The sequence below is a fragment of the Vigna unguiculata genome, chromosome 9 (assembly GCF_004118075.2).
Source record: "Vigna unguiculata cultivar IT97K-499-35 chromosome 9, ASM411807v1, whole genome shotgun sequence".
Lineage (NCBI taxonomy): Eukaryota > Viridiplantae > Streptophyta > Magnoliopsida > Fabales > Fabaceae > Vigna > Vigna unguiculata.
Genome location: NC_040287.1, coordinates 37,943,112 through 37,967,471, shown reverse-complemented (window position 1 = coordinate 37,967,471; position 24,360 = coordinate 37,943,112). Strand labels below are relative to the sequence as shown.

The window sequence follows — 24,360 nt, the reverse complement described above, 5'->3', positions numbered from 1 at the left end:
CTTTTCGATTTATGAGTTTCATAAGTTTTTTTCCATATACTTTGATGAGAAATTGGATTTTTTTTAATTGAATTGTAAAACTATTAACTAGATTAGAGTTTATCCGTTTGGTGAATAATGGAAATGAAATCTTTAATGAAATAATCAACAAACAGAAGTTGATATTCAAAAATAATGTGAAAGTTAAATGAAATCGATTATGATAATTTCATAGATAATTTGGCATAAAAAAATTGAAAAATAAATTTTAAAATTGATTATCAACGAATTTTAAAATTTTAATTATGGACGAAAATAATTTTTACTAATAAATGTATAAGTAAAATTTGTCAATAAATTTTTATTAGATATGTTGATAAAATTATGATAAAGTTCTCACTTTGGACAATAATCAAATTTTTTAAAAATCTATTAGTAAACTCATTGACGGTTGAATTCTTTTGAAATTTGGTGGTAATTCCATTGATAGAATTAATTCATATTTATTGACATATTTTTATTTGTAACTTATTCAATAATTTTAATTTACTGACATATTTTTATAATTACAAATAAATTTTATATATTAATAAATATGTTCCTCTAGTAATCCTCACACTACGAAAAATAGATGAAGAGCTTTGAAATTTGGGTTGTGTGTAAAGTTATTGTAGGTTTTTTTTCTTATAAGGATCTCGTTTCTTTTCAAGTGTTTTGGTAGTCTTCCTAACAGGTAAATGCTTTCCTTCTTCAGATCTTTATAGTCATGCATTCCAAGTTTTTATCTCAGATACCAATTTTAAAGTGTTTCCGTAACTCCAAAATATATGCACCAATAATTAATCAATACTAATATTAATAATAAATTTCGTTTTTGCAGAAAATTCATTCAACATCATTTTTGTAAATCTTTTAATATGGTTCTTAAACTATAATGTTCAATAAAGTGTCATTAAACTTTGCTGATAAAAAAAAATAAAGTATTATTAAAAATAAGATAATGATATTTTGACTCACTTTTAATCTATAATCACTTTTAGATCATCACATCGTATCACACCACTAAAACAAATTAAACAAAATATTAAAATAGATAATTAAAGGGTGAATGGAGTGATGGATTATAAGTGGATCAAAATATCATTGTCCTTGAAAATATGGACTTCTAGCCTGATTTGTTAAGCATTCAGGTTGTTTATTACGTTGCATAAATTTTTTCTTTAATGTTATCATCAAACACATCTTAAACGCCAAATAAATCTAACAAAATTTAAACAAAAATATTAAATTCAAAATCTTCTAAAGTTAAAAAATTAAATTATATCAAACTTTTAAAGACAGACTAATTTCAATTTCACTGCAAATTATCAAAAACATATTTAATACTTATTATTATTGTCATTACTATTATTATTGTCATTATTATTATCATTATAGTCATTATTATTATTATTATAGTCATTATTATTATTATAATTATTGTCATCATTATTGCAATAATAATAATTATTTTACTTTTATATGATAATAAAAACAATAAAATTATTACTATTATGATTATAAAACAATTTTAAATAACAATTTTATTATAGGTAATTTAAATAAAAACAATTTTTTTTTAATTTTCTAGTAAAATTTTAGCAGCATTTAATTTTATTTTATTTTAGTGATGGATAGGGACTCATACTTTGTATATGACAAACTCTATATATATGGCAAACAGAAGTGTGTGTAAGAAGAGAAGGCATAGATAGAGTGAAAATGGGAAGTGAGAATATGACGATTCCATGCTTTGATTTGTGCAAGGGTGGGATGAGATTAGAAGAAGGGAGTGAGGAGTGGAAAGAGATGAGCAAGAAGGTGAGAGAAGCGTGTGAGAATCACGGTTGCTTCCTCTTGATCTGTGATGATGAGATCATCCCCAACACTGTTTGCAAAGACATGTTTCATAACATGAAAGCTTTGTTTGATTTGCCTGAAGAAACGAAACAGCAATACGTAACTGCAAAGCCTTATAGGAACTACAATGGCAAGAACTCTCCCATTCCCCTCTCTGAAAGCTTTGGCATCGATGATACTTTTCTCTCAGATAACGCTGAAGCCTTCGCCAACTTCCTGTGGCCACAAGGAAACCCACCTTTCTCGTACTTATAATTTCTTCTCTTACTTCTACTTTATTGTTTTGATGATTTTGTTCTGAATTATGACCTATTTTGGATCACTAGTATTAGTTAGTCCTTTTATTCCTTGAATTTGATTATAAGTTTCAATTATGGACTTGCAGTGAGACACTGAAGACCATGACCTCAAAGTTGGTAGAACTGAGTTTCCTTGTTTTGAAAATGATAGTGGAAGGTTATGGTCTTCCCCAACATTACATTTCAGATGCCGAAAACATGAACAGCTCGAGCTTTTCACGATTGATGAAGTACAGAGTTGATGATGAAAGCGATAATGAACATGAAACTGTTCTTCCAGCTCACACCGACAGCAGTACTTTAACCATTATATGCCAAAAAGATGTTCAAGGACTTGAGGTGTTATCGAAAACAGACAAATGGATTGAATTGGAGATACCCCATGATGGCGTTGTAGTCCTTGTTGGTGATATATTACAGGTATATATGCATTGAAACTCTTTGTTGAGCATATATATTGATTGAATGATTGTAATAATGAAGTTGCATGAATGAACAGGCATGGAGCAATGGAAGACTTCATTCAGTGAAACACAGAGTGGTATTGAAAGGAGAGAAAGAGAGATACTCATTTGGACTTTTTGCAAACCCAAAGGACGATATCAACATTAAGGTGCCCGAAGAGTTTGTGGATAATCAGATTCATCCCTTACGTTATCGTCCATTCAAGTATGGAGAATACTTCGACTCCTATGTTTCAAATGCATTAGAAGCTCTTGAAGTGTTTGAATGTATTTGAAAGAGATATTTATGAGATTGCTATATATATCTCCTTATAATGTCATGCAGAATAATAAGAGCGACTTTTACATTAATAAAACTTTTTACATGAAAATAAGTTCCTTTTTTTTTTTCTAAATTATCGATGGATCTTGTTAACTAGTGTTCTTAGAACATTAATATGCATTAAATTCTATAAAAAATACATAGGTAAGTATAATATTAAATTAAATCTGACCTAATCAACATTAATGTAGTTTTATTTTATTTAAAAAACAGAAATGTCCATAATTGTTATATATGTGTGTTTCATATTTTATTTAACGTTCATCGATAAAAGTTAAAAAATAATTAAATAATAAAATAACTATATTTTAATATTGTTAAAAATTAAATATAATTAAATATAAAAAAAAGTTTAAATTAACGGTACAAGCATAAAAAAATAGTGTTAAATATCTACAGAATTTATAAAAAGAAAAAAAAAATATTTTAGTAGAGACCTTAAAAATTCCAAAATCATTCTTCTGTATCAGTAGGTTATTATCTAAAACTTTACAAAGGTATTTTTATCTTTATAAAATTTGTTATATGTATTTATACTATCTTAATTAATGTATTTAATTATTTTAACTTTCAATGTAAAAATGAAAGAACCAATATAAATTAATTATCCTTAACCAGTACTTAAAGACACTGATTAGCATTCTTCATTATCAATTACTTAGATCGTTAATTTCTTACAAGTCTCTAAAAATATAATGTATATAAGAATGGAAGAAAATATTGAAATCTTATGCCACTAAACAAAGGAAAAGCTTTAGGTTATAGAAAAGTCAACTAAAAGGGAAGTAATAAGGAATGTAGAGGAACATGGAAAATAAAAGCATGATATAGTTTGACAAAGCTTTTATTTTTTTTTGAAATTTTTTGATAAGTTCTTCTTCTCAAACTACACCAAACTTTTCTTTCCTCATCTCTTATCACATCCAACTTTTATTTTATCTAATAAGATGCTGCCACGTCAACATTATCAAATTTTTATTAAAAAATAATTTTCCAAAAATAAATTCTCACCTATTCGAATTATAATAAAACTTTATATCATTTTTAAACAAATAATATCTTCAAAACGTAGTAATTATTTCTAATGATAATCGTGATGCTGTCGGACTTGAATTGAATCGGAACAATTTAGAAATATTTACGAAGTTACGTTTGTAAAAGATGAAAGAAATATGTATTTTCCCACTTGTGAAATGAGAAGAAAATCAAGTAGTACTATCTGTTTTTCCTTCAGGTTCTTACTTCTGCTCAAAAATTATTTCCGATTTATTATCATAAATAATAAACTAAAACTTTATTCAATATAAATCAACAAAACATATTAGTAAAAGGTTAACCATACCACTAACACGATAATATTTTCTAATAATATACCAAATCACTCAGCAACTATATAACTTTGTAAACAAACATTTGTACACATCTAAGAATGAATGCATCAATTTATCTAATATTCGAGGTTTTAAGTTGAAATGATTTGAATAATATATTTTTAAAGCATAAAAGAAAGAATAGTGCATTTTTAAGCCTTTGATTAAATGTGTAGCGAGAAAGAACAGAAACAGTGAAACAGTCTACCAGAGCATGGACGAGAAAGACTTAAACTCAAGCACCGTCCAGAAGATTCTAGATCTTCTCTACGCCGCCGGCTTCGTCCACACGACAGACTCCGATGCGCCACCGTCTGAAAAAGTCGCCGCCGGTCTCTCTCAGTGCATCGCCGCCATAACGCAAGTATCTCTTTCTCCCTTCTTTAAATCAATTCGGTTGAGATTTTTTCTGCACTCAATTCCCCTAACTCGCCTTGCAGAGACCAGGACAAAACACTCGGCATCGAGGAATCTTTAGAATTAGTTGGATGCCCGCACCCTCTTCGACTCTCTCATGTCCAAGATCTCGATGTCGATGCTCTTTTTCCAGTAATTCAGTGGCTTACGTCACACCTTCCGCAAAATCAAGAACACCGTGCCGGCGAGGTATTGGACTATTGCTTACAGTGATCGAAGTTTTGGTTCTGATAATGTGTCGGTGATGCACCTATTTGTTGAAATAATGAAAGGGGAGCTTGAAGTGGGTTTTCAACTATTTTTTTATTATTTAGGACGGGTTTGTTTCTGGTTTTTTAAACTGTTTTTAAAAGTAACATATTGTTTACTAAATTGTATATGTGGTGACAAAACTTATAATGTCATCTATAGCGTGCTTGGATGCGAGAGGGTTTTCCAAAAATTCCATATTTTTAATGGAAAAGCCCTCGAAACCATTTATAGCCTGTATCCGAACAAACTATACTAAGTTTATTGTTTTTTCTAATTGGTCAATTAAAAGATATTTAACTATGATTTCTGATTGATTATCGGTGTACAGAATTGAACTCGGTATTTTCTTCACCTGTATTTTCTAATAATCGGCTTTTGAAATTCATAAGTAGCGTATAAAAACTTAAAGTTGAAAATAGTTGTTGCAACCTTTATCCGAATATGCTTTGTGTTTATAACTTGTTTAATTCAGTGCTGATTTTTCGTATAGGTTTCTCATGCTGAAAATACTGTTGAAGTGGATGAGTGCAGGGCTTCGATTAAGGCATTGAGTGGCAACTTGGATGATCTGGTTGGTGAGATGGATAAGATGTTAGATATGAAACTGGCTCCTTTTTTTATTACAAAATTCCCCATCCTACCCCTTTTTAATCTTCTTTGATTGTTAGTTTTATGCCTCTCCAGCCGAATCTGTTAATTGTTAACCGAAAATGGACAACCGTTTTTTTATATTTCTAATTTTGTTATCCTTAGCAGCATTTGCATCTATGCCCTGTATAATTTTATTTGGCTTTGCTATTAATGGGCATCTTATTTTTGGCCTGAAGAATCAGCAGAAGATGAACGTTGTGAAGCAATTAACTACTCTACAAGAGAGAATCTGTAATGAGGGTGCTGATTCTGCGGCACAGAAGTTAATTTCTTTAATGACGTCTTTGAAGGTGAATTGTTTCTTTAAATTTATGTATTATTCAAATTTTCAAAACCTGCCAGTTGGTGCAGGAAATTTAACTAAACTTTAATTTACAATTGCTCCTAAATATAATATTATGTTATGTGGTGCTAATGTCAATCACTGTTGGTTCAGGATCTTGAAAAGCAGGAAAATTACTTTCAGTCCTATCGTGATTGTAAACACTCAGAACTTCAAGCTGATATCAGTGAATTAGAGAGGCAAATTACAAATTACAGTGATAACAAGAATCTATCTGATGGACTACGTAATTCTTATAGTGAATTAGTTGAAAAAGTCGATTTGATGAAAAAGGTAAACCAGTTTCAACAAGCGGATTTGCTTCCTACTCCTTTTATTCTCATCTTGTTTGACTTGATGATTTTGAATTGTTGTGATTACTCTGCAATTACTGAGATTATGGAACATGTGGACCGATGTGGTTTGATGAAATTGTGGTCACCATATGGTTGCGATAATTCCCAAAATGCAACAATGTAGCTGCAATTGCATCTGGAAATTGCTATTTAAAACCTTAGACTTTCTTTAATAGTACTTGAAAATTGCTTATTTCATCGTTTCAATTACTACAAACCCAATACCTTTTCCCGTTTTGTTAGCAACTTGCTGCTAGATTGAGGAATATTGTAGCACTAAGACGTCAGATTGATGACCTCCCGTGCCAATCAGAAGTCATCCAGTACGTTTGTTTCTTTCACCTTTCCTTTGTACATAATTTCCATCATACTTCTTCAAGCTCTTTGCCAATGAATTTGAATGTGTTCTTGCCTAGTTGTAATTTATGTACAATTAAACTAATCCAGTATATTTTCTTTCAAATTCATCTGTATGCACACATATTTCAATGCCCTTGTACTCTCTGAAACTGTTTGACAGTACACTACTTTATTTCAATTTTGTGCAACTTGAACTCACCTTCAACTCAATGTAAGGAAAAATGCGAAACTCTATATAATAATTTTTTACATTGAAATTTCTTAATTTCCACGAGTTTTGTTTGCTAAACATTCTGGAACGGTTTGATTACTAGATGGGGAGAGACTGACAAGGTTTAGATTGTATAGGTTGGTACAAAGATACCACATCCTCCTTTTCCAATCATCCTTATTATTGTTAGGAATCTAAACGTGAGTCTAAGTCCCACATTGGCTAGAAATGAGAAAGTAGAGCACTATATGAGGATAAAGACCCATAAATCCATTGTCTTAAGGTTTTGGGTTGAGAGTGGTGTCAATGCCTTTTGTGGTTGTGCTCATGTCTTATTGGTTTTGTATCTCCTTAGTGAAACCCCCTCTGTAAATCCTAACAAGTGGTATTAGAGCCGATGGTTAAAACCGGCTCAGACTGCTCAGACGAGTGCAGTATGGTCCTATCGAAAGTCTTCCTGGAAAGGAGTCTCAGGTGTTGCATTGCGTTTTGGAGGATCAGAATTATGTGTCAATGAAGTCTACGTGGATTAGATCCTACTGAAGTCTATCAGAAGAACAAGCAACAAAAAGGTAGAGAATAAAGCATGGTGTGAAGATTTGATGAGTGGGAGATTGTGAGAAAAGAAGTTCCACATCGATGGGAACTTACTTTGGGGCTTACTTTTATTGTTATAAAAGGAGTCCAGTGTTTCCTTTCCTTAGGAAATCATCCTAAAGTCTCTCCCTTTCTATTCCTTTTTGCTTTATTTGCTTGAGTGAAGAATTAAGAGAGAATATTAGTTTCTCCTCTAAGAGAGAAGGTTAGTTTCTCTTTTAAGGTTCTCTTTGTATTAGTTTTTCTTATTTCCAAGAGAGGGGTTGCCATTGTTTTCTCCTTGGGATTAGAGAGAATGGTATGTAATTTTTAATGTTGATGACTAACTGATCATACGAATCAGGTAAACTCTGTAGTAGAAGCTCTGCACGTTCATTTTCAATATGTTGAAATCTACTGTTGAAAGTTGGGCAAACAATGTATTTAGATTGTTGATGTGATCTGTCACCGATGTGGACTCACTCATTCGAAGAGTATAGAGTTTTCTTTTCAAGAATATTCTTGTGTGAAGTGACTTAACCTCATACAGGCTTGCTTGAGAGAGTATCTCAAATCTCCTTTGTTGTATTCTCCGCAATGCTGGATAAAACTGCATCTTCCAATGCTAAGTGCAAATTCGCTATAGCATTGTTATCTATTTCCTTCCACTTTTTATCTGTAATACCTGCAGGTTTTTCTTCAATTGCTTCTAGACAGTTGTCCTTTCTCAAAATTGCCTTCATCTTCAGTTTCCACAATGAGAAATTTTTCCCATTGAACCTCTTTATCTCGTATCTTGTTGTCATGGCTTTAAAACCGATTTATGCACTTCTCACTATGAATAGTACTGTCGACTGGAACAATGGAGGCAAACCGTGAACCAGGTAATTCCCAGGAAAGAGAGGTGGGTCACTAATGGACACGCTTAAGTACCAAGTCTTTCCTAGCCAGAATTTTCCTAGACATGCACTTTCACACTACCATACTTTATCCACTATCACAGCACTATTCTAATGACAATAGCAACGGAATATAATCACACGAACCAACAGCTCTGATACCACTGTTGGATATCAGAGTACTAGCACAAGTACTCACAACTAAAATAAAAAATGAAAATAAAGGAAAAAAATAGATAATAGGCAATGAATATAATTTATTCAAGGAAAGGAAAAATTATATATCATTCTCTCTAATCCCAAGGAGAAAACGATGAGAATCCTTCTCTTGGAACCTTAAAGGAGAAACTAACCTTCTGTTTTAGAGGAGAAACTAATATTCTCTCTTACTTCTCTCAAGCAAATAAAGCAAAAAGGAATAGAAAGAGAGAGACTTTGGGATGATTTCCTAAGGAAACACTCCACATCGATGGGAACTTACTTTGGGGCTTACTTTTAATGTTATAAAAGGAGTCCAGTGTTTCTTTAGGAAATCATCCCAAAGTCTTTCCCTTTCTATTCCCTTTTGCTTTATTTGCTTGAGAGAAGAATTAAGAGAGAATATTAGTTTTTCCTCTAAGAGAGAAGGTTAGTTTCTCGTTTAAGGTTCCAAGAGAAGGATTCTCATCGTTTTCTCCTTGGGATTAGAGAGAATGATATATAATTTTTCCTTTCCTTGAATAAATTATATTCATTGCCTATTATCTATTTTTTTTCCTTTATTTTCATTTTTTATTTTAGTTGTGAGTACTTGTGCTAGTACTCTGATATCCAACAGTGGTATCAGAGCTGTTGGTTCGTGTGATTATATTCCGTTGCTATTGTCATTAGAATAGTGCTGTGATAGTGGATAAAGTATGGTAGTGTGAAAGTGCATGTCTAGGAAAATTCTGGCTAGGAAAGACTTGGTACTTAAGCGTGTCCATTAGTGACCCACCTCTCTTTCCTGGGAATTACTTGGTTCACGGTTAAGCCCCAAAGTAAGTTCCCATCGATGTGGAGTGTTTCCTTAGGAAATCATTCCAAAGTCTTTCCCTTTCTATTCCCTTTTGCTTTATTTGCTTGAGAGAAGAATTAAGAGAGAATATTAGTTTTTCCTCTAAGAGAGAAGGTTAGTTTCTCGTTTAAGGTTCCAAGAGAAGGATTCTCATTGTTTTCTCCTTGGGATTAGAGAGAATGATATATAATTTTTCCTTTCCTTGAATAAATTATATTCATTGCCTATTATCTATTTTTTTTCCTTTATTTTCATCTTTTATTTTAGTTGTGAGTACTTGTGCTAGTACTCTGATATCCAACAGTGGTATCAGAGCTGTTGGTTCGTGTGATTATATTTCGTTGCTATTGTCATTAGAATAGTGTTGTGATAGTGGATAAAGTATGGTAGTGTGAAAGTGCATGTCTAGGAAAATTATGGCTAGGAAAGACTTGGTACTTAAGCGTGTCCATTAGTGACCCACCTCTCTTTCCTGGGAATTACCTGGTCCACGGTTTGTCTCCATTGTTCCAGTCGACAGTACTATTCATAGTGAGAAGTGCATAAATCGGTTTTAAAGCCATGACAACAAGATACGAGATAGAGAGGTTCAATGGGAAAAATTTCTCATTGTGGAAACTGAAGATGAAGGCATTTTGAGAAAGGACAACTGTCTAGAAGCAATTGAAGAAAAACCTGCAGGTATTACAGATAAAAAGTGGAAGGAAATAGATAACAATGCTATAGCGAATTTGCACTTAGCATTGGAAGATGCGGTTTTATCCAGCATTGCGGAGAATACAACAAAGGAGATTTGAGATACTCTCTCAAGCAAGCCTGTATGAGGTTAAGTCACTTCACACAAGAATATTCTTGAAAAGAAAACTCTATACTCTTCGAATGAGTGAGTCCACATCGGTGACAGATCACATCAACAATCTAAATACATTGTTTGCCCAACTTTCAACAGTAGATTTCAACATAATTGAAAATGAACGTGCAGAGCTTCTACTACAGAGTTTACCTGATTCGTATGATCAGTTAGTCATCAACATTAAAAATTACATACCATTCTCTCTAATCCCAAGGAGAAAACAATGGCAACCCCTCTCTTGGAAATAGGAAAAACTAATAGAAGGAGAAACTAACATTCTCTCTTAGAGGAGAAACTAATATTCTCTCAAGCAAATAAAGTAAAAAGGAATAGAAAGGGAGAGACTTTGGGATGATTACCTAAGGAAACACTGGACTTCTTTTATAACATTAAAAGTAAGTTCCCATCAATGTGGGACTTCTTTATAAAAGGAGTCCAGTGTTTCCTTAGGAAATCATCCCAAAGTCTCTCCCTTTCTATTCCTTTTTGCTTTATTTGCTTGAGAGAATATTAGTTTCTTCTCTAAGAAAGAAGATTAGTTTCTCCTTGTATTAGTTTCTCCTTTAAGATCCTCCTTGTATTAGTTTTTCCTATTTCCAAGAGAGGAGTTGTCATTGTTTTTTCCTTGGGATTAGAGAGAAAGGTATGTAATTTTTCCTTTCCTTGAATAAATTATATTCATATCCTATTATCTATTTTTGTTCCTTTATTTTCATCTTTTATTTTAGTTGTGCTAGTACTCTGGTACCCAACAATTGGGTGGGAAGTTTAATCAATTAATTTACTTAAGCCTACTACTGGTTTTTAATAGATACTATCTTATTGGATGGGAAGTTTAATCAATTAATTTATTTAAGCCTACTGGTTTTTAATATACTATCTTATTGGGTGGGAAGTTTAATCAATTAATTTACTTAAGCCTACTGGTTTCTAATATATACTAATTATGTGGGAGTTATAACCTGCTACGAATGCATCATTTTATTCGATGAAGTAGAATGTGTATTATTAAAAACACTGATTTGGACCATTGTGCATTGAAGAGAGGAAACGAATGTCATGCATGTATGACAATAACATGTGCAACGTACTTGTACGCTTAAATATATTATTTACTCGATATTGTTTCATTTGTGTCTGCAGGTATGAATATCGGCTCTCTGAACTGTATGCTCAAATCCAGGTTCTTGAATTGTTTTGATGAAAAAGAGTTATTAAGAAAAGATAAAAGTTAAGTTAGCAGGAGTGTTCTAGTTTTTATTGCTTATCTGATCATTCCTTGGTTTTTCCTTTGTACAGGGAAAACATCGACAAACTCATAAGTACTATGCTACCTACAATGCTCTCTTGGAAATAAAAGTATTGATGTTAAAGGAAACATCTTTGCTGAATTCGATCATTTCTCAGGTATTCATGGGAGAAGTTGAAACATGCTGTGAAATTTTATCCTGCATTTGGTTTGGTATTGAAGACACTGCAGTTTAGAGAGATTAAGGGTAACCATGACCAAGGCAGCTTTCTAACACCATAAACATGCAATTTCTCAGACCAAAAAAAAAAAAGGTTATTCAAAACTAAAGTAGAGTTCATAATTACTAACCAAAACTCATTGTTTAAACGTACAACCACGATAACAAGATTATATAACTAATAAAAAAAAGAGGACCAGAGCAGCAGAGCAGAGGGAGTTCATAGAATATAGTGCTAACAAAAAGTACTGGGAGGAACTCTGAGTGAAGAACGTGTTAGTGGTAAATTATAAATTCTGATGCTGCACTTGTTTAGCATATTTTTGAGTTGGAATTGCTAAAAATTAGTATTACTGTCTATCATGAATCAACTTTAACGGCAACTATATGAAAAGTTAAGTTGTTGGGTGAAGATTCATGAATTATTATATCTCTTTACACTCTGTTTAAGGGTCCTTTCGGCTTGAAGCATGGTAGTTGCAGGGTGAATGGGTTGGCAAGTTGAGTTCTTGATATCTTGGTTAAGGAGACTAATAATACCTGAGGAACTGAAAAGGTTTTCAATCACATGCTATAGCACAGTTTTGTCAGGCCTTAACTATGGCCTGCTCTGTCATTGTATTGTACCTTGGTGTCGCAACTGGAGCAGTGTATTAATGAGTACAGCTTTTGTTAATGGTTGAAAACCCATGTTTGCTCCCACGCCCCTCCAATACTGCATTGTTCAGTTTATATCGGGGGACAATTTCTTCCTTTCACTTCCCTTGTTTGGGTTTTTAACTTGAAACCTTTTTTATAAAACAAATTTTCACTTTTGTTTTTGAAATTCATTGCCTGCTGTAATCTGGTGCTTTCCCTGGTCATCTCTGATTTTTGCTAGCACCTTCCTGGTGCTGCTGGCCTTCCTCTGTTCTCTGGCACCATCTCCAACACTATATTCTGTTGTTGCTATTCAGTTCACTCTCTTACTGTTCCCTGTTCTCTCTTATACATTGTTCGACTCTTCCATTTCGTTTCAGGAAACGCCCTCTCAGGGCTTTCACTATTTCATCTCTGTAAATTTTCATCTTATATGCTGGGCATGTTTATACATATATATACACACGCAGATGATTTTATCACCTCTTTCCTATGTCAATGGGATTCTGCAGAATATTCTGGTCTGAGGTTTTTCTTGACCTCTTAGTGTTTTAGAGTGGCGAAAAGAACTCATAGGTGCCTTCCATGCTCTGTTCTGACTTTGACGAGAGGAAACCCAATTTAATTGGGTTTGACGGGTCGTGGTTTTCCACATAAATGGTAGGGGCGGGGTTTTGGAAAGTAGTTACCCACCACAAACCCGGGTTGAGGGTGTGTTTTTGTCTAACTTTATGATTTAGGTCACAATTTTCTTACTGTCTAATGTTCTTGATATTTGTTTATATATTTGATCTAAAATTTGCTTGATAGATATTTATAGAAAACTATGGGATTACTCAAAAAAAGGTGGAGGTATCAATTCTTGATCCACTGGGTGCCTGCTGCCACCACACCCTGTTGCCATCCAATGGGAATAAAAACTATTTGGCCCAGTGTTTTATTTTTTCTGAGGGAAAATGTGATATTTTTCCTTTTTATGTTATCTAATCAGTTTTAGCTGTTATTGTTTTTCTTTTCACTTGGTTGCAGTTTCAAGAGGCCTTTAGCAGCACCGATGGGCGTATCAAACTAGTTCATTCCATGGAAGGAATTGTCAAGGGAAGTCAACAGGTAATGTTGTTTTCTAGTTTTCACAAGTGATAAATTTGGAAGGGTTAACTGCAGCTCTTTAGGTGTCGTGTTGATATTAACTTAATAATTCTAAGAACATTGAACAATAGCTGTCCCCGTTGATTTTAACTTAATATAGTTCTAACAACACTGAACAATATGATTAGGGATAAATTATTTGTATGAGCCGTCACAGTTGTTTATTTTTTCCGTTAGAAATTTTGTCATTGAATTATATAAAGAACACAAGGCACAAGCAGCTTTTAAAACGGCAGAAGCTTTTATAAGCAAACATTTAGTCTTCTATTTCCCTAACATGGGAGGTACGTAATTGTTTTAGCGATATCGCAATACAGCACTTTTTAATGTTTTTAATTACTAGTTTTAAAATAAATTTTTAATAATTTCTTACAGTACACAATTAAAGCCAGAGTATTCTGCATTTACTAAATTGATTTTATTATTATATCATTAATATAGTTATAATTTAAAGGATACTTTTGTTGCACAGTGTTTAGTTTCATGGTAATTTTTAGAGAAAAACCCTAATACTTTTTATTTAAAAAAATTCTCATATTTTCCGTTTGGCATGTCATTAGGATTTTAATAGACTTTAAATGGGAATTTTCTTTAAATCTTCCTCCTGTTTATATTCGTCCACTGAACGTGATCTTCGTAAGAGCTTTAACTGCTGCACTTATGTACAGAAGCTAGAAAAAGTTGATGTAGGACTTCAAGAAGAACAAAAAATCCGCAATGATCTGAAGGGTAGGTATGCTGCAGCAGTCGGTGAAAGGAAGCGCTGCTACTACCTGTCGAAAGCTTTTCAGGTAAGCTTCTCCTATTCATCCTATGACACTGCTTTTTTGGGTTATTTTTGTGTGTTGCATTCCATAAAACAAATAATCGGTTAATTTACATATATGGAATGGAGCGTGTATAAGAAATCATATCCACAGAAGTTAGAAGTGTTATTTTTAAATGAACTAGCTTATAAATTTTTTTTTAAATGAATTGAACTAAGGACGTTTTTTCCTTAAATCTGATTATTATTATTACACTCAATCATTCTCCTCATTATTAATTTTATTGCCCTGGAAATTTTAATAAATTTCTAATAAATTCTATCTTTCTTATTATTATCTCATTTAATACTATATTGTATTATTTATTTGAATTATTAATCTGTTTACATTTTTTTAAAAATTTAGTATAATAATTTATATTTAATTAAGCCAAAATTTAGAAAAAAAAATGAAAAACTACAATTATATTAAAATATTTTTTGGTCCACAAAATGATAATAAATTGGGTTTCGTTTTTTGGGGGACGTATTGAAAAGGATTCTTTAATGACCAGGCCCAATGTGCGAAGGAGAATGAGAATTGCCCACAAGACAAATGAAAAGTTCACAAAACAAATTATTGCAGTTCATGCTCACAGAACAAGATGTATGTGTTTGTAGGTATGACATGAGTTGTAGTTATCATGTTTCACATTCATTCATTCTTATTTGCAATTTTATTTCAAACTGATATAAACCACTCTTTATGTTTAGAATTATTTTTTTATACGAGATTTTTGTAACTAAGATCCTAGTAATATTACATCATTATATATATATATATATATATATATATATAACTAAATATTTTTCTTCTTCAATTCTTTATACACGGCTTTCTGGAAGCATAACAAACCAGAATTTGCAAGTTTTGTTCTGAGGTACCAATTACAATTAGAGCTATCAAAATGGGTTGGAACCTGTGAGTCAATCTGGCTCATCACGGGTTCAGACCGGGTTGGATTGAAATTTTTTTACAAATTTCAATACGGGTTGATTTTTGACTCAGTTCATTTAGAATCTGGCTCCTCTAGGTTAAACCTGTGGTGAGATAAAAGGGTTACATAATAGTTTTTTATTTTTTTTATTAAGTTGGACTTTACATTTGTGTCATGTTAGATTGTGTTTTTATCAACAGTATTTTTTTATTTTGGTTTATATTTGGATTGTATTAAAGTTTATTTAGATTTTAATTAGAATTACAATCTAATTTTGACAAAAAAAATAAAAATAAAAAAATTTAATTAAGTTAATCCGTGAGCCAACCTGTTTAATCTGTCAACTCGTGATGAGTTGGGTCGGATTAGAATTTTTTTGGCTCACTGAAAAGTGAGTCGGGTTGGATTGGTTCACTAAATCATTAACCTGTGTAAATCGAGTCGAGTCGGGTTATCCGTTTTAACAGTTCTAATTCCAATGTTTTGCATTGCATTGGTGAATCTTATTCAACATCCAAAGTTATACATGTATAGAGTTGATATGCAATGTTCACGCCATTTACGGTGTTTTACATTCTCTTCTTTCTGTCAAATTCATCTCCATCTATTATATTTTTTAACATTCACTCCAGACTAGGGATGGCAACGGGGCGGGGCGGGGACGGGTTTCGCTATTCCATACCCATCCCCGCATAAAAAATTCATCCCCATCCCCATACTCAAACCCAACGGGTATCAAACTTTTTTTCCATCCCCGTCCCCACCGGGTAACGGGTATAATCTCGTACCCATACCCGTACCCGTGTTCTAACTACTTCAATATTAATTTTTATAAAAGAAAAAAAATTACGGTAAAGAAAACATAATATTATGAAATATTCAATATTAGGAGGATTTTCTTTGATGCCAAATACCTTAAAATAAATTATAATTGTTTACATTTTATATTAAAATACCAAATAAAATTTCATGTGAACCAAAACATTTGTTAAATTTGCAAACTACAACATTGATGAACTTAGTTGATAAAATTAAAAAATATTTCAAAAAAATATAAAAGGAAAACAAATATTTAAATTAAAATATATTTTAAATGTTTGTTTACTTCAATTTTTTAAATTCTAATGAATATCTTTTTTATACACTAATAAAAGTTATAATATATCACTTGATCAAAATGACACAAAGAATAAATAATAAACATAATAATAAAAGGAAAACAAATATTCAAATTAAAATATATTTTAAATGTTTGCTTACTTCAATTTTTTAAATTATAATTAATCTCTTTTTTATACACTAATAAAAGTTATAATACCTCACTTGATCAAAATGACACAAAGAACAAATAATAAACATAATAATAAAATTTTGACATAGATTTTGTATCTTTTGAACTTCAATATATGTTGGATAGTGACAAAAACATATTCATAGCAATTACATTAAATTTTTATATTGTAGTAAATAAAAGTTATTTATACAATTAAAATGGAAAAAATTACAGTATGATTAATAGTGAGTTATAAAATAACAAATAATTAGATAGAATATATCGAAATATTATTCTACATGATGAAAATAAACAATAAATAAAAATATTAAAAGACTAACAAATGTGTGTTTTAGAAATAATTTGAGAGACTATCGAAAGAAATCGCACAAAGGAAATCAAATGTATAATTAAGGTATGATAAAATGAAAAATACCTTACAGAACTAATTATTAAATTATGTTTGAAGTGGTTAAAATTAAATAGAAATATCATTAGTGACCAAAAAATTTGTCATTAAATTACATATAAATTAGTAATTAAATTGGTCACTAAATCAAGTACAGATTCGATCATTGAATCGGTCACTAATTTAGTCATTGATTCAGACAATAAATCAACTACTACCACCAATGACGAAAAATAGTGACTGATATGGGTTACTGACTAAATCAGTCACCATTTAATGTTTTTCTTGTAGTGAATTATCATATACTATTCCTAAATATCATTATATATATATATATATATATATATATATATATATATATAAAATTTTAACCACTTCAAACAGAATTTAAAGTGAAAAAATTACATTATGATTAATAATGAGTTATAAAATAAAAAATAATTAGATAGAATATATCGAAATATTATTCTACATGATGAAAATAAAAAAATAAATAAAAATATTAAAAAACTAACAAATGTGTGTTTTAGAAATAATTTGAGAGACTATCGAAAAAAATCACACAAAGGAAATCAAATGTATAACTAAGGTATGATAAGACGAAAAATATCTTAGAGAATTAAGAAAACTTTTCAAATATTAACATATAATTAATGGTTGAAAAATAACGAAAATTATTTTAATGAAACAAAAGAGTTCTTCAAATTAAACAAAAATTAATAATAATAATAATAAGTAAAGAATTTTTTTTATATTATCTTAAATTGAGAGTATAAACATTCTCATGTGAAAGAAAAATTTATAATAAATAAAAATATTAAAAAATAATATAAATATTCAAATGTGAGGCATAATTTTTTTTTAATTAACATACATCATTTTAACATAATTACATAAAGGTTATGATAAGATAAAAAATATATTGGAGATGAGAATGAGTTTCATGACAAATGAAATAATTAAAAGAAATAAAAAATAGAAAAAAAAAAAATATATATATATATATAGGGGTTACTTGATTATTGTGAATATTTTAATAATTTAAACGAGAATGGAGATATGGCGGGGACGGGTATTATGGCGGGTATATGTACATCCCCATACCCATCCCCATACCCAACTGAAAAAGTCGGGGATTCCCCATACCCATACCCACACCCAGTCAATGCGGGGATTCCCCGTCAAAACGGAGACGGGTTCGGGCAATACCCACGGGGACGGGTTTATTTGCCATCTCTACTCAGACCAAAAACATAAGTAGTTTTTTTACATTGCTAAGTAGTTTTTTTACATTGCTAAGTTAAGTCTCTCTAATAAGGGATATTTCTTTATATATAACAAACCATCAATATGAAAATATATTTTGGAATGTAAAAAATAATTGAAAGTATCAAATGGATATTTACAATATTTAGCACATATACGCGGATATTTTCTAATAAATCGAATGTTTACACTATAAAAAATTATTAAATAATTATTAGTTTAGAAATTAAAAATAGTTAGTTACTAGTTAAATATGATTTATAAATTAAGTTATTAATATATGTAATAACAGTTATTTTATAAATTAATAATTTTTAATTCATAAAATATTTAATTTATTCGATATAATGATTAATTTTTCTAAATTAATTGTTATTTAATAATTTTTTTATAGTGTTATTTTATAAAATATTATTTTGTTATCCAAATAATACTAAAAGTAATGCATAACAGAATAATTTAAAAAAAATGTTATGATGGTTTTAAAATATTAAAATTAAGAACAGAAATTTAAGGGTGTGGTAATTACTATTAGGTATATACATATATGCTGCTTGTTATCTTATTGGACAGAGATGGTATTGAATGTGAACAAATCTTGCATGTCCATCTCTGTATTTGTATATGTATAAATCTGTTCGCGACTTATATAAGTTAATACTTATAAAGTATGGACCATATTGTACAGAATGATTACAGAGAAATTGATATAATGAGATGAACCATTGGACTTTTTTATTTGTATGAAATTGTCATTTAGTTTATGAAGATTTAAATTAAACTTGGGGTATTCAAAATATTATGTTACAATGATTTTATTTCAATTTTTATTATTTTCTTATAATATATTGTGTAAATATGAAATTTTATTATATAACTAAAATTATTAGCTTTCAATAAAATAATATATAAATAAATATAGATAAATAATATATATAAAATATTTTATATTTAATTAATATAATTGCAGTATTTTAAAACTCTGAACAAATTTATGTAATTTGTTTCAAAGTTATTTTAACGTGAATAAATAAATTTTATAGAATTATTTTAATTTGTCAAGTAATATATAAAATATTACGTATGTAACACTTTTCAATAAACCATTTACGTATAATAAAATAAAAATATTTAAACTTATTTTACCATCAATATATAACGAAATCATTTTTCAATGGAAAAGTTAAAATATTTATTGCAAAATATATATTCGAGTCCTTCTTTCTTACTACGTAATGTCTTCCAAATTTTAAGGAAAATAATCTCTAATTCGAATTCAATTATTTTAAGGTCATTTTTTTATATATGGTCAATTACATGTTATTGGTGTACTAGAGTAAAAATAAGAAAAATATTTAAACTATTAAAATGTGATTTATAGTTGAAAATCTTTGAAATACAATGACACAGTGTTATCAAATAAAGCTTTTTGTGTGTGTTTTAATTAGAACTATTAAAATGGATTGGAACTCATGAGTCAATCTGGTTCATTATAGATTCAGGTTGGGTTGAAATTTTTTTACAAATTTTAATAGGGTTGATTTTTTACTCAGCTCACCTAGAATCCGGCTCACCCAGATTAAATCCATGTTGGTTCACCAACTCGCAAATAAAGAGTCACACAAGTTTTTTTTTTTGTTAATTTAGTGTTTCCATGAAACTAAGAGATATAATACTTTTTGCCTAAGAAGTTTTTCATAATTTTCTTAATATCGAACGATTTTATTATAATTAGGGTGCAATATGACTCGTCCATTTATAACATTTTATTCATTCATTGTATAAGCATATTGGTTTATAAATGTAAGAAAGATCGGGTTACGATGGTTTACATGTAAGAGGGGTGGATATTGGACTTCTTTTGAGATGTTTTATTAGTATTTGGGAAAATATAAATGAAACTGACAAAGGAAGGAACAAAGTATAGGTAGAGATTTTAGCATCCCAAAGTCTTAAACATTATAAAAAAAAAAAGGAAGAGTCAATGTAAAAGTTACAATTTTCAAGTTTATACTTTTAAATGAGTGAAAGGTAAAACGAAATAAGTTTCATTGATAACTTCTTAATTGAAAACAAAAACTAAAAAATTTAAGTATTTTCAACGTAAAACTATTTTTATTTTCTTGCTATATCATATATTTGGCCTTTAATTAAGAATGTAAAAAATTGTATAGAACGGTCTATCCGGTCTGTTTCTTGCCTCTCGGGAAACAAAATAAACAAGTGGACTCATCAAAGTTAATTTTTGTATTAATTTTACATGCGTAAGAGTTTTATAACTATTGATAAGTTAATGACTATGATTATGTAAGAAAATAGCGTAGAAGATGGGTGATTAAAAAATTTAAGTACATGCCAAAACACAATTTGGCTAAATTTTAATTACAGATTAATCAATTCACAGAATCAGTTTCGAAAAGCAAATATTAACATGCTAAACACTAAGTGGCAGAGCAACGTGTAAAAGACGAAGAAGTCAAGAATAACATGATGGAGAAGGATAGTGTTATGTGAAACTTATATAAATAAATATATTAAGTAACATGATTTGATTAAAGGGAAAAGAAAAATCAAATACATGTATTTACAATATTAAGCAAGTAAATAAATAATACAAACATTATAGACTCTATTGTAAAGTTCAAGCGTGTAGAATCTTCTAACAAACTCCATGTTGATTATATATCTTCAATTCAAAATTTTAATTAATGTAAAAAAAAAATCATACAACATTCAATTTTTTTATTTTTACTTATTATAATACTTAAAAATGGTGCATGTTATGTTATTGGAGAGATGGTATTGAAGGGGAACAGATATTGCATGTTGTGTTATTAGTCGATCTCTGTATAAGTATTTATATATGTGTAAGAGTGTCTTAATGAAAGGGAAAAAAGTTTTGATTGAATTTGTTTTGTTGTAAGTTATGTTGCAGAAGAAGATGACAGAGCAGTTATGAATTCATACAAATGTTGCATGTTATATTATTGGCCCATCTTCTGTATTCATTTGGAGAAGAGTGTCATTTGTTACTGGTCTTCATTTTTTCTAATATAATTACATTTTCGGTTCATAAGATAAGAATTACATCTCATTTATATATTATAAATTGGTTTTATTTTTAGTCGATGTGATATTTCTAACACACTTTATATCGGCTGAGGTATATTCATCATGTACGTGGAACTAGAAATTTTGCTAACATAGACTCTAACCTGACTCTGATATCATATTAGAAGTGAATTTTAAATCAAACTCAACCTTACAAAATCAGTTTGTAAGATAAAGATTGTACCCTACTTATATATTATAAATTGATCTTATCTCTAGTCGATGTGAAATTTCCAACATCAACATCTACGAAATTTCTCAAATAATTCTATCAATAAATCTGTTTCTTTTACTGATCGTAACTCTAAGAAAAAATGATGAAGGGGTTTGAAATTTGAATTGTGTGTAAAGTTATTGTAGGTTTTTCGTCTACGAATTTCCTTTCTTTTCACATGTTTTGTAGTAAAAAGTCTTTCTAACAGGTAAATGTTTGAAGTAGTATAATAAAACTCAGTCTTGCATTACAATATGCATGAATCTTCCAAGTTTTAATCTCAAAGTGTTTTACATGCTCTCCGTAACTCCATAATACATGCACCGACCTCACTATATTATAATCTAATGCATAATTAACTAACCTTACCTTTGTATTATAAATTAAGTTTCTCGTTCTTAATAATATAATGCGATTTTTATTTTGTAATAACACATACTTTCTGATTTTTCTTATAAAATTTATTATACTTGCATTTTAGTTTGGTTCTTTAAAGTAATTGCTTTATTACGTACATCTTTTTTAAAAATAACTTTTAAAAACTAAACCATTTTCTTAAATTTTAGAAACAGACAGGTGACCAAAGTTAGGTTAGGATTTGTTACTTCTTTTCTATTAGTTTCAGTTGCACTAAATTATTCATTACTATATATGATGATCCACATAAAAAATAAAATAACAAATGATAAATTAATTAATAGTAGTAACTAATAATAAATTTCGTTGTCACAGAAAATTCATTTAACAAGTTTTTGTAAGTCTTTTAATATGGTTCTTAAACAAATTTTCGATTAAGTGTTATTAAAAATATGGACTTCCAACATTATTTGTTAAAAAAATCACAACTAAAAAACTCATATTTCTTGCAATTTTCTTTTTAAATTTTCTTTTATAGAAAATATTTATAGATTTTGTTATAAACAAAATTTTATTAGAAATTGTTCTAATTTTTTTGTAAAATATTTTTTTTAAAATAATTTTCACAACAAATTTTGTAGGAAATGGTTATGAATTTTATAATTTTGTAGAAAATAATTATTTTACGAAGAAATTACCTGTCAATTAAAATCCTAAAGAAAAATGAGCAGAAAAAGGTATTTTCTTACAAATTCTTTTAACAAATTTACAACAAAAAAAAATCATCTAATATGAAAATTTGTAAAGGTGAATGTTGAAAAATAATTTTAACATTTATTCATTTTATATTGATATTCAAAAGTCTCAACTTATTGTCTTTGTTTTTTAAGATGAATTGGTTATTTAGAGGCAACTTATCTGAGACAAAAATATATATATTGAACAAAAAATTGTATACTATTATAATAACTTTCAAAAAAACACAACATTTAAAATATTTGTATAATAAGACAAAAATATATATATTGAACAAAAAATTGTATACTATTATAATAACTTTCAAAAAACACAACATTTAAAATATTTGTATAATAGTATCAATTGGGTGAACCAAGTCATAATTAAAAATTAAATAAATATTAAATATTGCTTTAAAAGCTATTATTATAATATTATACTATTGATAAAATATTATAATTTTTAATTTAATAATAAATATTTGATTCAACAATTAATATTAGAATTAATTAATGTTATAAATGAGCTTAAACTATAATAAAATTGTTAAATAGGAATTAATTTTAAAGATAAAAAATAGCTAATGACCTACTAATTTAAATACTAACTCATAAATTAGAAATTATTATCTTTGAAATAATCATTATTATTATTAATAAAAGATTATAATTACTTTGTAAATTAGACTCTACATTAATTACTAAATAATTATCAAGTTTTGGGTATAAAAAAATTAGTATTTAAATCGGTCATTAATTATAATTATTTTTTTCGTGTAAACAATGTTACAATGGTCTTACTTTTTTGTTGTGTAAACAATATTGGATACTGACATTTGAGGTAGAGGTAGAACATATCAAATGTAAACTATTAAAAAAATTATAGCACAATTGAATTAAGATGAGTATATCGATTAATTTTAAAGTTTGAATATATTAAAAGTTTTGAGAACCAAATATATTTAACTCGTAAAAAAGTTATAATTTGACATGACAATTGGAGTTTTTAGTTGTTCATGTTACATTCCTGTCTGATAGGAACTCAAACTCATCTTCATCTGTAAAGTTGCCTCAATATTAGTTCAACCATAACTTCTCTGTTTCTTTCTCAATTGGAAGAGAGTTTTGTAGTCCATTTGGATCAAACACGAAACTTTATTCTCTTAATAACCATTTCAATGTTTGTAGTTGTCATCTAAGTTTTTTGTTTTTGTTTTTTTCCATACATAAAAGTGAATTTCTTAAGAAAACAAAAACAAGCATGTTGAGAATTAGAGATGGCAAATAAACCCGTCCCCGTGGGTATTGCCCGAACTCGTCCCCGTTTTGACGGGGAATCCCCGCATTGACTGGGTATGGGTATGGGTATGGGGAATCCCCGACTTTTTCAGTTGGGTATGGGGATGGGTATGAGGATGTACATATACCCGCCATAATACCCGTCCCCGCCATATCTCCATTCTCGTTTAAATTATTAAAATATTCACAATTAATCAAGTAACTCCTATATATATATATATATATATATATATATATATATATATATATATATATATTTTTTTTTTTCTTTTAATTATTTCATTTGTCATGAAACTCATTCTCATCTCCAATATATTTTTTATTTTATCATAACCTTTAAGTAATTATGTTAAAATGATGTATGTTAATTAAAAAAAAATTATGCCTCACATTTGAATATTTATATTATTTTTTAATATTTTTATTTA

The 24,360-nt window shown here is 29.3% G+C and overlaps 2 protein-coding genes across 3 annotated transcripts; both read left to right on the top strand.

The window, feature by feature from the left end:
- The first annotated feature begins 1,740 nt into the window (after positions 1-1,740).
- Positions 1,741-2,975, top strand: LOC114195930 (probable 2-oxoglutarate-dependent dioxygenase AOP1). The gene is made up of 3 exons (XM_028086377.1): positions 1,741-2,123; positions 2,264-2,597; positions 2,677-2,975. Exons 1-3 carry the CDS (start codon positions 1,741-1,743, stop codon positions 2,914-2,916), a joined length of 957 nt encoding a protein of 318 aa, XP_027942178.1. The 3' UTR covers positions 2,917-2,975.
- A 1,501-nt stretch (positions 2,976-4,476) lies between these two features.
- LOC114163937 (coiled-coil domain-containing protein 93) lies at positions 4,477-15,075 on the top strand. 2 transcript variants are annotated; one of them, XM_028048331.1, is made up of 11 exons: positions 4,477-4,697; positions 4,781-4,939; positions 5,493-5,573; positions 5,830-5,943; positions 6,090-6,269; positions 6,575-6,654; positions 11,410-11,449; positions 11,566-11,673; positions 13,404-13,484; positions 14,192-14,314; positions 14,844-15,075. In XM_028048331.1, exons 1-11 carry the CDS (start codon positions 4,548-4,550, stop codon positions 14,886-14,888), a joined length of 1,161 nt encoding a protein of 386 aa, XP_027904132.1. In that variant the 5' UTR covers positions 4,477-4,547; the 3' UTR covers positions 14,889-15,075. The 2 variants fall into 2 exon arrangements, with proteins under 2 accessions (XP_027904132.1, XP_027904131.1); XM_028048330.1 differs by having other exon boundaries at positions 4,479-4,693; positions 4,774-4,939.
- Positions 15,076-24,360: the final 9,285 nt, after the last annotated feature.

Excerpts from the sequence above, each read along its gene's own strand:
- LOC114195930 (XM_028086377.1), top strand. The coding sequence starts at position 1,741 with ATGGGAAGTGAGAATATGACGATTCCATGCTTTGATTTGTGCAAGGGT. Across the intron at positions 2,124-2,263 it reads CAAGGAAACCCACCTTTCTC|TGAGACACTGAAGACCATGA; the intron begins GTACTTATAATT and ends ATGGACTTGCAG. Across the intron at positions 2,598-2,676 it reads TTGTTGGTGATATATTACAG|GCATGGAGCAATGGAAGACT; the intron begins GTATATATGCAT and ends ATGAATGAACAG.
- LOC114163937 (XM_028048330.1), top strand. The coding sequence starts at position 4,548 with ATGGACGAGAAAGACTTAAACTCAAGCACCGTCCAGAAGATTCTAGAT. Across the intron at positions 4,940-5,492 it reads AAGAACACCGTGCCGGCGAG|GTTTCTCATGCTGAAAATAC; the intron begins GTATTGGACTAT and ends TTTTTCGTATAG. Across the intron at positions 5,574-5,829 it reads GTGGCAACTTGGATGATCTG|AATCAGCAGAAGATGAACGT; the intron begins GTTGGTGAGATG and ends TTTGGCCTGAAG.